Genomic DNA, 14,412 nt, shown 5'->3' with positions numbered 1-14,412 from the left:
CGTATTGTTCATGAATCCTAAAATCATTTCCTTAAGTTTCTTCAACAACTATATGAATTAATGGATATGCAACATGAAGAGTCCAACAATGCAATCCTAAGCAGTCACACCCTTCCAAGACTCAACTGTCTTAGAAAGACACCATTCTACAGTTGGATGCATTGCAAAAATCATCTTCTACAACCTGAAAAATTACCATCTAAGCCAGGATATATTAAAAAGAGCAGTCCTAAAGCTGGAACACAAACAGTTTTGGACAGCAACTAAGTCTCTACGTCAGCATACAAGCAGAATATGCTGATATATCTGGGGCTTTACTAGTGTAGCACAGTGTGAATATCATGCTGGTGCCAATGACGTATGAGTGTACGCAGATGGTGGAGGAAAAATGGGTCATGCTAGAGAAGTTCTAGTGGGACAGAGTCCTAAGCCTCTCCAGCTGGCTGCTTCTATATAAGCCTACCCAAAGGTGATCCTATAGGCTACCTTTTATAAACTAGGAGGTAGCAGGTTCTTCTATCTTTCAGAAGGCCTACATACCACAGATTATTCCATACCATACATACCAGCAGTTATTCACTGGCAGGTAAATGGGGTTTTTTTGCAAGCTAATAACTCATATACACTTTATCATAGGGATATTTCAAGAAATCTTTTTTCTTTTCTACATACAGTAGTCCAACTGGTTCTACACATGTATCAGAACATATATTTTGCTGGTATTAAAAGTGAAAGCTTACTAAAATGCATGCTAATACCTTTTCACAAACAGGATTATTGTCATTTGAATCAAGGACTTTAACCTCCACCGTGGCTTTTGTTGCAAACATCCCATCTGTTGCTGTGATGTCAAGAAGATAACTATCCTTTGCTTCTCTGTCCAGGGGTTTTCGGACATAGACTTTCCATTCATTCTGTATGTTTTCCACGGCAAATTGTCCTAACAGATCACCTCCTAAACAATTAATAATAAAAAGTCATTCACCTGACAAAAGCACTATTAGACTAAAGGGGCTGGGGAACGATAATGCTAATTTTTTAGAAGTTCGGGAAAGGATGATATTATTGAACTTATCATTTGTAAGTGGGAGGGTGTTGCTTGCACAGAACCCAGTGCCTCAGGTTGTATCAACTATGTCAGTGCTGAGTGTACAGGAAAAGGATAACCATATGCTGAAGTTGACAGAAGAGACGTTTCCTGTTTCTTAAGCAGCCTCAGAGTTTGTTTCTTATACATTTAAACAAAAATTATATCCTTTCCCCCCATAATTTGACCAAAAGTGGCTCATCATATCTTTGCTCCTTTTCCACAACCACCATCCTGTGAGATAGATTAGGCTCAGAGATTGTGATGGGCCCAGAGTCACATGACAAACTTGGACAGTAGAGTAGGATTTGCACCCAGTTGTCTCAATCATAGCCAGATACTCTAGTCACTGTGCCATGGAGGCCTTCCAGTGACATTTTAAAATATTACTATAAATGAAGGTAGTTGGTAGCAATTAAGTGCTGGTGTACACATAAAATCAACACTGCGAAATAATGTCAAATATATGAAAATGCCAAATGGTATCAATGACTTTAATGTCCTTTAAAAATATAATTTACACCAAGGGGTGTTCGCCCCTTTTTGTCTCTGCCCTTCAACATTCTGGGAGCTTGTGACACCTGGATTTACCGTCCCCCTCTTTGGGAGGGTTTTATTGATAGTTTTAGTGCTGGACGCCAAGTGGTTTATGTGGCATGCTGTAATTTTATGTTTTAACTATGTTATGGCTCAATGAGCCTATATTATTTATTGCTATTGTCGTTTATGTAGCACTATTTTGTTGTTCACCGCCCAGAGCCCTCAGGGGAAGGGGCGGTATATAAATATGATAATAAATAAATTATAATCCAATAGTACCATAAGCATGTTAATAAATGTGAGATACTGTCTTATAACATCAACCATGCAGACAAGGCCCACTAGAGAAACTCCAGCAGTCAAGAAGTTTTTGCTGTGTTGGCTAGGGGAAGAACCACGAACGAGAACGAGAACGAGAGAGAGAGAGAGAGAGGCCAAAATAACTCAATACAAGCCACTGTCTTCAGTAGCAGCTTTAAATGTTTTGTAATATGTACTTCCAAATTAAGACCAAAACTCCCCATTCCTGGCTCTTATAATTCATTGCCTTAAGGGATAATAAATGTCTAAGGTACATGAGTCTCGTCAAAAAGTGAAAGAGAGCGGACATAGATTTGAAATGGCAGGAACAATATTACATTACCATTTTTTTAAAAGAATCCATGACCAAGTATCCATGCCAGCAGTGTATTTCTAAAAACTTACCTGTGATGAAATAGTTTACTTGTCGGTTGGCCTCTTCTGAATCAGCATCGGTAGTACTTAATATAGCAACAACTCCTCCAGTGGGATCATCTTCACTGACGGTGCCTTTGTAAATCTCTGCAGTGAAGCGTGGAGGGTTGTCATTCACATCGGTCACATGAACTTCAACGACTGCAGTAGAAGACAACTGAATTTTCTCGCCTCGGTCAGATGCAACTATAGAAATTCTGTAGGAATCCTGCTTCTCATGATCAAGCTCTTTTAGAGTTGTAATCCAGCCTGTTTCCATATTTATGGCAAAAGTATCTATGATATCAGTCTCTTGGGAGGTCTCTAACATATACGAAACATGTCCATTGATTCCAGAATCCTGATCAATAGCTTTGACTTGCATGACCTTTGTTCCAGCTGGCATATTTTCCACAACATATGCGTCATATGGATTGGACTCTAAAATGGGTTCATTGTCATTTACATCTTTTATTTGAATGCTTACATCCACGGAAGAAACAATTTTGTAATTTTCATTCATATAATGTGCTATCACTGAAAACTGGTACCACTTAGTTGTCTCATGATCAAGACTCTTCTCAAGTTTCAACTTTCCACTTTGCTTGTCGATTACAAAATGCTCATCCCTGTTGCTTTCAGGAGTATTCCCTTTAACTAGAGTGTATAACAAGGGTTGTGTGTATTCTGCTCGGATAACATCAATCTCTGTACCAACAGAAATATCTTCAGGAAGAGTATAAGAATAAAATGGCTCTGAAAACCTTGGAAGCGGTACTTCAGGGGGGAGTATTCGAACATAGACGGGAATAACAGTCTCTTTTTGTGGGGATCCACTGTCCAGTGCTCGAACAAAGAAAGTGAGGAACTCATTTTCCAAACCAATTAAACTTTCTTTTGTGGTGATTAGTCCAGTCAAAGGATTAATTTCTAAATTCTCTTCAACATTTTCAGACTCTGCTTCAATGGTGTAAGTGATGTCGGCATTGGTGCCCTCATCTGCATCAGAAGCTAGCACTTTAATCACAGATGTACCTTTTGGTACATCAGTTCCAATATTCGCCTCATACTCGGTTGCTCGGAACAAAGGGGCATTGTCATTTACATCAGTAAGGATTACATTGATGCTGCAGAAAGCCACTTTCCCCCCAGAATCCTTGGCCATTAACCGAATGGCGATTACTTTTTCAGCTGGAGTTTCACGATCAAGTTTTTCTGAGGTAAATATCTGTCCTCTCTCATTAGTATAAAACTTATCTTTTGCGAAATCATTCACAATATGGTATGTGATGTGTCCATAGTCACCAGTATCTTTGTCTACTGCTTCAACATGAATCACCAGCGTATTCAATGGAGCATTCTCAGCTAGTTCCACCTCATATTCAGTCTGAGCAAAAATGGGGCTATGTAAATTGGCTCCTATTACAGTTATGAAAACCTGAGCAGAACTTCTGAAGACCCCATCAGAAACAGAGACATTAAGACTGTAAGTAGGCTTCAGAGCCTGTTTGTACAGGCTGGAGAGGGTGATGACACCAGTTTTGCTGTTGATCACAAAATTCATGTGATCATTGCCTGTTAATATGGAATACTCAAGCTTGCCTGCATCAGAATTGTCTGCATCAAAGGCCTTTACACAAGTTACAAAGTGCCCACGGGGTGCCAGTTCACTGAGGTTAGCTTCATAAAGCAGGTGGCTAAATACTGGTGGGTTATCGTTCAGGTCTGTAATGTTGACAGTTACAAATACGTCACTGCTCAGTGGAGGCATTCCACTGTCTATCGCTCTTACTATCAGAATATGCTGCTGAGCCTTTTCATAATCCAAACTCCTTGCTGTCAGAATGAGCCCAGTGTTGCTATCAATGTGGAAATAATCATGGCTTTTGCTGCTGTTTTCTATGAAGTGATAGGAAATCCCTCTGTTTGTTCCAGAATCAGCATCTGTAGCCCTGACACGTACAACAGATGTTCCAATTACAGATGCCTCAGAGAGGGTTGCAGCATAAAATTGCTCTGTAAAGATGGGAGGATTGTCATTTATGTCTTCAATTATTATGTCAACAAATACTTCAGCGTGAGCCCCTGTTAAAGAATCAGTTGCACGTATTCTCAGCTTGTAGGCAGGGTGGGCCTCAAAATCTAGAGGGGCAAAAATATTGATAACTCCAGTATTGAAGTTGATCGTAAACTGATTGAAAGGGTCACCATCAGTGATGCTGTAAAACACTTTGAGCCCTTCTGGGCTATTTGCTTGCACATGTACAACAGGACTGTGCATCTGGATATTTTCTGGTATCTCTGCACTGTAGAAAGGTTTTTCAAACACTGGCATGGCTTTATTTACCACAGTGACTGGAACTGTCACTTCAGCAGAAAAACTTGGTTCTCCACCATCTTTTGCTATTACCGTGAGGAGGTATTCTTTATTGAGCGTATCTGGGTCAAACCGCTTCTTGAGTATGATTTCACCAGTGGTTCCTATTTGGAAAAGATCATAATGTTCTTTGAGGTAATAAGTAACTTCTCCATTTCTACCAATGTCTTTATCCACAGCAGTAACACGGCGAATAACATGGCCCATTTCAGAGTCTATTTTAACAGTGGCATAATATGGGAGATTGACAAAAATAGGGGCATTGTCATTTACATCCTCAACAGTGACCTTTACCACAACGTGTGCAATCAGAGAAGGCTTATGCTCTGCTGTCACTTCCACAACAACATCAAAAAACTCCTGCAGTTCACGATCAAACGGTATTCCAGTGGTTGAAAGGACACCTGAAGTGCTGCTGATTTTAAATCTGCTGTCTGGATTTAGAATTTGATAAAACAAAGGTTCATTTATTTGACTCCCTATAGCAGCAATAACAGCGATTGTTTTTGCTTCTGTGGAATTTTCTTGGACTACAGCATTGTAGGAACTCTGTGTGAACTTCAGCTGGCTTGCTTTGCTCTCTTTCACAGAAACTTTTACAGAGGCGGTGCTTGCAAATCTGCCATCAGAGGCTCTAATTGTCAATTCATATCTGCTTCTTAACTGAGTTGTATTTTGCACAGTTATCTGCCCTGTCTTGGAATCAATTAAAAATTTGTCTCCAATGTTGCCTTCTGCAATAGAATACATTAGCTGTGAAAAGGCTCTTGAATCTGCATCTGTGGCATTTACAATAGCAACTTTTACCCCTTTATAGGTTGGCACTAACAAGGTTGCTTCATAAAGGTCTTTCGAGAACACTGGAGAGCAGTCGTTGATGTCAATTACATAAATGGTAACATTTGCTGCATATTCTGCAAATAAACGTGGCGTCCCCATATCGTGCACTTGCACAGAGAAGTGAAATATATTGGTTTCTTCATAGTCCAAACTCATTACAGTACGGATAGCACCCGTACTAGAATCAATGGCAAAATACTTGTGGACAGATGGCTCAACAATCTGATAGACAAGTAAAGCATTTGATTCCCTGTCAGCATCTGCAGCTCGTATCACTAACGGGACATTCTTGTCGGTTAGAACCACACTGTTAATTGAGGCAGATTCACTGATGAGTCCTGTGTATTCCGCTTGTATAAAAGTTGGTGCATTATCATTCTCATCTTGAAGGTGAACCAATACAGTAGTGTTAGTGGACTGGCCAGCCATGTTGGTTCCCTGAACAGTGAGAGTATAAAAAGGCAATGTTTCAAAATCAAGTGTCTTCTGAGAGGTAATGACACCAGAATTTGGGTTAACAGTGAAGACATCGCCCACATTACCATCTTTTATTTCATAAATTACTGATGATTGACTGTAGGCAGTAACCATGCCAACAAAACTGCCAATGCTACTGCTTTCACTGATCTCCGTGGAGTATTCTTTCATTGTGAATTTTGGGGATGCGCTGTCAGAGATTGTGACTGAAATGTGTACAGATGTTACTTCACTCATTGGAGGACTCCCTTTATCTGTGGCTTTCACTATCAAAGTATAATCTTCTTGACTGCTAAAGTCCAGTTCTTTTGCTGTAGTAATACTGCCTAAGATCGGATGTATACTAAAAGCACTTCCAATATTCCCTGTAGAAAACAAAAACAAAATTAAGCACAATTAATAACCACAGAGGCTACAGTATAGTTGTTTATGCCAATACATCTTTTTAAAAAACTATATTTAAGATGACAAACTGTATTAGAACTTAATATTTTTAAGAAACAGTAAAATAGTATGCAATTCAAGGTACAGGAAACTTCTGAAAATGTCCTTGTAACAATTGCATACATTTCCATAATCTTATAGTTTAATGGATATGGACTGGTGTAACTATTGTACCAATCATTTGTTACTGTGTAAGGTATAACATAATACCTGTATAACATAATACCTAGTTATATAAGCATTTTGTACAGAACATCATTTAAGGAAGGTGGAACTTTCATTCACGTAAAAAAAAAGCCAAGAACAAAAGTCAAATGCATTCTAATGCAAATGGAACTACAGGGTAACTTAAGCATATTTTCAGTATGCTGAAAAGCACTGCTTTGAATCCCAAGATATTATCAATGAAAATGCTGAATAAATATTCTAGCAAATGACCCTCATATTACAGTGTTATCTCCAAAACTAACTATTGTTCAACAAATTCTGAAAAGGGCTGTTTAGAATACCAAGAGATTATCAATGAACATGCTGTGTACATGTTCTAACAAATGTCCCTCATATCACAGTGTTATCTTTAAAACTAGCTATTTTTCAACAAATTTATTCTTAAAAGTTTCTTCCAAATTAAAATATACAAACTTTTCAGAAATATCAAATGCGGTTTGATTGACCAACGCACTCAGTAAGCTCTTCAAAATTAAGAATATATGAGGTTTTTGTACTTCATAGGAATTTCAAAAACTAAGATCCCAAATTAACAATAATTCTTATATTTTGATTGACAGAATATTAACTATTACTAAAGCCATGACCTCATCAGAGCAATATTTTGATATAAGCATTTAAATTATGCATTTGAGTAGGATGTTGATGTTATCTTTTTTTCTTATGGAAGGCTGTAAAAAGAACACCATTCTTAGAATATCCCATTACTAATCCTGTAAGCCATTGCAAGCATCTGAGGAATGCTCATTTCATATGCTTAGAATTTCAGGCCAAATGCTTTAGCTGTTTATTGGCTCAAGCTATTAGGAATATAATACTGAGAAAGTTCTAACATTTCCTCCCACAAAACTGTGAGTAAAGAGTCAGATGTGTGAGAGAATGAACACGGATACATTTTTTCACTGGAGAGAAAAGAAAAGTAAGTTTTGTCAGGTACTATTTGCTGGGATCACATTACAATGACATTTTGCAAATGCCACTTTCTGGCACTTTGTTTTTGGCCTAAATTAAAGATGTTGCAAAAGGATTCCACAGGTAGCCCATTACTTCCATATTACCTCTACACACCCACCCTGGCTTTGGGTGTCTCAGTTTGATTACCTGTTATCAAAATAGGCCTAACAATCAATCAGTCAATCAATCTTTATTTCAGTTGCAGACCAGCATAAGGTAGATAGGATACAATTTAAAAGGATAAAATATATTAAAACTAGATAGATGGATAGGTATGTCTGTTTATGATATAGTGCCTAAATTGTAGAATTTTCTGTATAGGTAAGCTTACCAGCAGTGGTGTAGCTACCTTGGGACAGAGGGGTGCACGTTGCACCGGGCGCACGTTGCACTGGGCGCTCGCCGGGCGGGCAGGCGGGCGGGGGGTGGCAGCAAAAATGTATTTTTGATATTTTTAGTGTTTTTACTTTGTCAGCTGGCAGGGGGTGCAGTTTTTAAGATAATGGCACCAAAATTTCAGGATATTGTCCAGCAACACTCCTGCTGATACCAGCCAAGTTTGGTAAAGTTTGGTTCACGGGGTCTAAAGTTATGGACCCCCAAAGAAGATGCCCCATCCCCCATTGTTTCCAATGGGAGCTGATAGTAGATGGGGCTACCTTTTGAGGGTCCATAACTTTGAACCCCCCTGAAACCAAACTTCACTTGGAACGTAGGTGGTAATCATCAGGATAGTCTTTCCACAACTGATACCAGCCAGGTTTCCAGGTGAAGCTTGGTTTTGGGGGGGTCCAAAGTTATAGGATTTGACCCAAAGGGTTGACTCTGTCCCCATCTCCCATTGTTTCCAATGGGAGCTAATGGTAGATGGGGCTACCCTTTTGAGAATCCATAACTTTGGACCTCTTTAACCAAACCTCACCAAAACTGGGAGGTATCATCAGGAGAGTCTCTAAAGATACCCTGAAATTGTGATGTTGCTAGCCTAAAAACTACACCCCCTGCAGGCCAAAAACTGAAAAAACACTAAAAATACAAAAAAACAGAAACGAACCGTGGGGGGGGTGTGTGTGTGTGTCAGAGTTTGCACCAGGCTCCATTTTCCCTAGCTATGCCTCTGCTTACCAGTTATCTTTATTAAGGCTTTTTCGCATCTAGTGAAGACAGATTTGCCATGCTGACTGTAGTATAGGTTCACGTCTGCTCTATTTTTGCAAAAGGGATTAACCTACCTGACCTCACTCAACTGCTTTTCATTGTTACTGCTTTTAAAATTCACAGGATTACAATATTCAAAACAGCAACTTCAGAAAACCAACACAAGAACCTCCAACAATGGCATTCTACCACTTTTGTAAAGGAGGAATTGCTACACTCAATGGGTTTAACAGATTTGGATTATTGCCTTTATGTAATCCAAGTTTACACCAGACAAAAACTCAAGAAACAGAAATATACATACACATTTTAGAATCCTCCAACAGCACAATCCTAATAACACTCTCCTGGAAGCAACCTCTATTGAGCAGACTTGAGTAGGATTCTCTGTAGTCCTTTTTAGGGTTGCCCTGGAAAGCTATTAGCATGAATGCCAGAACTGGGCTAACCAAGCCTTGCCTAATGAATCTGAATTGTGTATTTGTTTTTACACTTCTGTATTTCAAACTCTGGATCTTTAAGCTGAAAACAAAAATCACCTTTTAAAGATAACATAATGCTGAAAATTTGCATTCATACCTGATTCTAAGGAGTATACAATTTCTGCATTTTTCCCTTTATCTTTGTCCAGGGCTGTAACTTGGAGCACGACTGATCCAACAGCTGCCGACTCGTACACTCGCCCTTCATAGGAAGAACTGGTGAACCATGGGGCATGATCATTTGTGTCACTCACATTAATGATGATTCTAGCAAAGTTGCGCTTGACAGGAACATCTTGATCTCGAACCTAAAACAATAACCGGTATGTTATTCCACTCATCTTTAAGTTTATTAGGATCAGTAAGAACCAATCATCATGGATGGTGCAGTTAAGCATGCAAGGGGTCCTACAAAGACAACACATATAAGCATTGTGTGTGGAAATTATTTGCTTATTTATAAGCTGGATGTGGGGAACCAAAATGAGAGAAGGGGCAGGCTAATGAGGATTCATACACCTCCACAGATATGGGAAAATATGATTTTTTTCAAGAGAACTGAAATCCTTTCCCCTAAACGGGTGTGTACTGAGGGCTTTGCAAGCATGTTGTTCACATACTGCCATGAGTGTGGGCAGAAAAAACTAGCACACAATAGCTGAATAGAACTGGAATTAGGCAGAAGTGGCAAGAGGCCCTTGTATTATCCTTTTGAATTTGGCCTAAAGGTAGTATTGAGAATTGCAGACTGTGTGCCCTCATGTGCAACCCTCCCCCCCCAGTCCAATTTCATCTCCACAAAAGGCTAGTTAAGAGTGTGAAAGATAGACCCATCTTTTAATTTCAGGAAAGAGAGCAGAAGGTTAGTTGAAGCATATTCCTCAGATGCTCACTCTACGCACTCAACCTTTCCTTGCTAGAAACCCTGAAACTGGGAAAATTACCTTCTTGCAACAGAAAGACCCACAGAATTGGTTTGATTGTGCATACAAATGCACATATTCCAATGCGGTTAACCAACAACTCATTGCTTTCAAAGTGGCCAAAATGCACCATCTTCATTTGCAAGAGGCAATGCGGTAGCAACAGGGGGCTTCCAAACCTGGATATAGATCTTATTTAGAAAGTGACACCAATGCAAAAGACTCGTCAAGATGTGGATACTCAAGATGCTCCTCCCTTCTTCATTTGCTTATCATCCTACTTTCCTCAATATTCAAAATGTAACAAAACAGTAGTGGGAGCAAAGTACACAAGTTTCAACAGTGTTTCACTGTCTTTCATGTATGACTGTAACAACAGCTCAATACAATATGAATGCATGGGTGTTTATATAAATGGGTGTATATATATGTGTGTGTGATTATATAGCATGTTAGAGTGTGCATGTGTTTTACACACTTCCCCTGCAATCTGTGCTGGCGATATTACTTCTATTACTATCATTCCACTTTCTGCAGTTGAACACCTGAAAGTCAGGAATGGCAGCTTGCCTGAGAATTCACAGCAGAAACAAGATCTGAACTAAGGATTTTCAGTTCACAGCTCAGGCAACTAATACATTCCGTTAGCTCTCAAAAGTCTTTGCCTTTATGACTCAGAAAAGAATGTTGTGTATCAGCCAAAGCCAGATGCGTCTTTACCATGACAGTGAGAATGTGCTGATGGATGACCTCATGATCCAAATGTTCCAAAGTATAAAGAGAGCCAGTAGCCGGGTCCAGACGAAATTTCTTAAGGCTGACAGGATCAATGCTGCTCTGCATAGTATAAATTAGCTTATTTTTCTCATCTTTGTCTGAAGCACTGATCTGCAAAATTTCAGTCTCTGGCACTGTGTCTTCTGGTATAACGACTTGGTACTCCCATGAAGAAAACTCCGGTCTGTGATCATTTGTGTCTATAACCTTAATGTACACCTACATTGGCAAAGAGAAAGAAAGGTGACAGTGATAAGATAAGGACACAAATTCACAATCAATAGAAAAGAGATCACAAATGGAATGCAGAAACAGACCAAAAAAAGTCCAGATCAAGACAAACAAGGTAGAAACCACCATCTAAACCAGGGGTAGGGAACCTGCGGCTCTCCAGATGTTCAGAAACTACAATTCCCATCAGCCTCTGTCAGCATGGCCAATTGGCCATGCTGGTAGGGGCTGATGGGAATTGTAGTTCCTGAACATCTGGAGAGCCGCAGGTTCCCTACCCCTGAATTCTAAACAAAGAGGCATTTCCAGAAAAATTGACTGTGAGCCACAGAAATACAACATGCATTCCCAAAAAGTTAAGCACACCTAGCAGGATTCTTTACCATGCTTCTCTGAGCATGCAGTTCTTCCTTCTAACTCTTGCATGATTTTTGCAATTTCCAGTTTCAAAAGAGAAACATTAGGGGAAGGCTGGCTGTATTCTGCGAAAGGAAGACAAGCCCAAAATTTCCTTGTGCATGCTCAATTAGTGGTTGAGAGCTTTGCATTCAGGTCGTTATGTATATGAAACTGCAATTCTTCAGTACAACTTCAACTTCATGGAACATAATTTTCAAAATGACCCTAAGGTTACAGCAATCTTTTCCCACTCAACTGAAAATAATAAAAAGCTAGTTAAAAGAAAACTGAACAGCAAAAGTTGCATTTATTACTAGACTACAGTTTAGCTGCACTCTAGGTGAACAAAAATCACTTCCACACTGCTCCCACACTGTGGGTTGAGGATCTTTAGGGGTGGGCTGCAGAGTTGTTGAATGGGGTTCACAAACATGTCCATGTTGGGTAGGCTTATATCTCCCCTACTTGTGTCTTCTCCCTGGGCTTGCCTCCATGGCAACCATGCCCTCTTGTCTCTATGTGTGTGTGACTTGCTAGCTGGACTTAATCCACCAACTGACTTGGTCTGAGCCTGTATCCAGCAGGCAGCACTAAGACATCTTCAGTCAGAAGCCCCCAAGTGTGTACCACCCTAGTCAGTTTTGCTTGCCTACTTGAGAAGATAACTGCTCCTTGTGAGAGGCTAGGGTGAGAGCATATTGGCTCTCACTGTTCACCCCTTCTCATCTTGAGTGCAGTAGAATAGCGCCAACGGGGCAGGGGTGTGTGTGGCTGGGGTGGATGGGGGCGCTGGGTATGTGTGTGCCCCGGGGGCAGTTCCCCCTTGCTCCACCCCTGCTTGGGTGACAGCTGGAAATGCATGTGACTTGAATGGAGGAACTGGCTTCAGCCCTTTAAGGAGCTCCTCTTTGACTTTGGCTTCCTTGTAGGCCTCTCAGTTGGCTTCCCTGGCCCCTTTCACTTCTCTGGTAGCACAAGAAGGTTCAGTATACATCAGGCAGCTGTCAGAGAGCAGCAGCTTCACTGGGCTGTAGTATCTCCCTCATGATTAACCTCGGGTAGCCTGGTAAATATGGGGGAGGAGGCCTGCCCCTAGCCAGTTCATGCATTTGAAGCAAGTGATGACACAAAAAAGATTATGCTGGAAAAAAGCTTTGTTATTCATTAAGGTGCCACAGAGTCTCCTAGATTAGTAAACCCTACACTATCAGCTCTGCAAAAGACTTGCAGATCAACATGTGTGCCCAAAGGTTTAACACTGTATTCTGGAGATGAGCTTCACCCTTTCTTCACCACAACTGACATTAAGGCAATAGTAGGTGGGAGTGGAATAGCCAGGAATCTCTCGATCATGGGTACAACACAACCAAGAATTCTATCCAGAAGGAACATTTTATATTGCACTTCAATCAATATCTGTGTGAGATTCTGATACATGTGGGTTCCTTTATGAACCAACTTATTACTGGACAGACCGGAAAAATAAAAATAAACATTTACCAATAACTTTGCCAAGGATTGAAAGCTCACTGTGCATCCAAGGAATTTAGATGACTACAGTCTTAACTGTTAGCTGTGTTTGCAAAGGGGTCAATTCCATGCAGCTATGCTAGTAACTCCAAACATTACTAAACACATGAGGCTTTCTTATACTGTGTCAAGTTAGTGGTCTGTATTGTCTACCCTTCAGCAAGAGTTCCAGTATCTGGAAGCTGCAACACAGTAAGCAAACATACCTTCTGTAGACTGAACAGGTGTTTACTAACATACAAATCTATTTAAAAGGAACATTGAATTCATAGGAGGTTTTTGTCATTTTGAATTTTCTCTACCAATGGATATTAACAATACAACTACTATCATGAGGAGGGTCTATACAAATGTTTACACTAAAAAGGTGTCATACTCAAAATGGTTGGGAACTACTTATTCACAGTTAAAAAGAGCTTTCTTTAGAAACATGAAGTCAATCCAAGCAGTAAAGTGGAATGTTCTGAAACGAAACATACTTTGGATGCACCAAAGTAAAAAAGTTAGATGTGATTTACAAATCAAAGTTGAAATAAGAAACACAACCAGATCCAGCTAAGGAACAAGATAAAGTGCTTTAAATACACTGGAACAGCCAAAGGACTCTGAACTACTAAAGAGGAATAAAAGGAATACCCAAGCATAGCATGGACAATGTTGAGAGATTGTATCTCATTTTGCTAGTTTTTCACCACACAGTTCATAAAGAAATATGGACCCCAGATTTGTATTAGGCAGGTAATCCCCAGTGGAAATCTTTTTATATATATATTAAAGAGAAACTGCAGAACAATGCCAGTCTATGCATGCTGTGCATTAACACCTCTATACTAGAAGACTACAATGAGAGAATGGACAGGCTAGATCCACTGACTCCCTTCTACTAAAGCATCTCAAGAAAAAGGCTTTTGATAGAATTTTTAAAATGTCAGATGAAAACCTTTTCCATTGAAGGGAGACTTAGTGGAATCACTGGGTCAAACGCATACTTTTTTTCTTGGTCTCTAGACAGCTTTTTTTAAAAAATATTTGTGTACACAGTTTATGAAGGGCCACCCACTAAAAAATAAACCTGCCCAACCACTAAGGGTCATCTTCTGAGCCCCTGCTCCAGGCACCTCTGCCTTCTGAGACTGGCAGGTGGTAAGCTGAGAGAAGGACTTATTGGTCATGGCACCATAACTACAGAACTCTATTTTCAGGGGTATTCATCTATCATTATGTGAACGCCCCTCTGACGGCTGGCCCTGC

At 40.0% G+C, this 14,412-nt stretch overlaps 1 protein-coding gene across 7 annotated transcripts in view; it reads right to left on the bottom strand.

Annotated features, from left to right (window-relative positions):
- Window positions 1-14,412, bottom strand: part of FAT1 (FAT atypical cadherin 1) — a 161,738-nt gene that overhangs the window by 34,640 nt on the left and 112,686 nt on the right. For all 7 annotated transcript variants that reach the window (XR_007245670.1, XM_048510079.1, XM_048510083.1 and 4 more), the window contains exons 8-11: window positions 10,945-11,220; window positions 9,399-9,609; window positions 2,333-6,400; window positions 759-955 (exon numbers count right to left, since the gene is read on the bottom strand). Coding sequence is in view for 6 of the 7 variants with exons in the window: in XM_048510079.1 (XP_048366036.1) it covers window positions 759-955; window positions 2,333-6,400; window positions 9,399-9,609; window positions 10,945-11,220 (4,752 nt within the window). In the remaining variant the exon portion in view is untranslated. The remainder of the gene's footprint in view (window positions 1-758; window positions 956-2,332; window positions 6,401-9,398; window positions 9,610-10,944; window positions 11,221-14,412) is intronic.

This window comes from Sphaerodactylus townsendi, linkage group LG10 (assembly GCF_021028975.2).
Source record: "Sphaerodactylus townsendi isolate TG3544 linkage group LG10, MPM_Stown_v2.3, whole genome shotgun sequence".
In the NCBI taxonomy this organism is placed as follows: Eukaryota; Metazoa; Chordata; class Lepidosauria; order Squamata; family Sphaerodactylidae; genus Sphaerodactylus; species Sphaerodactylus townsendi.
The sequence above is the reverse complement of the archived record's forward strand: the minus strand, read 5'-3'. Positions and strand labels throughout refer to the sequence as shown.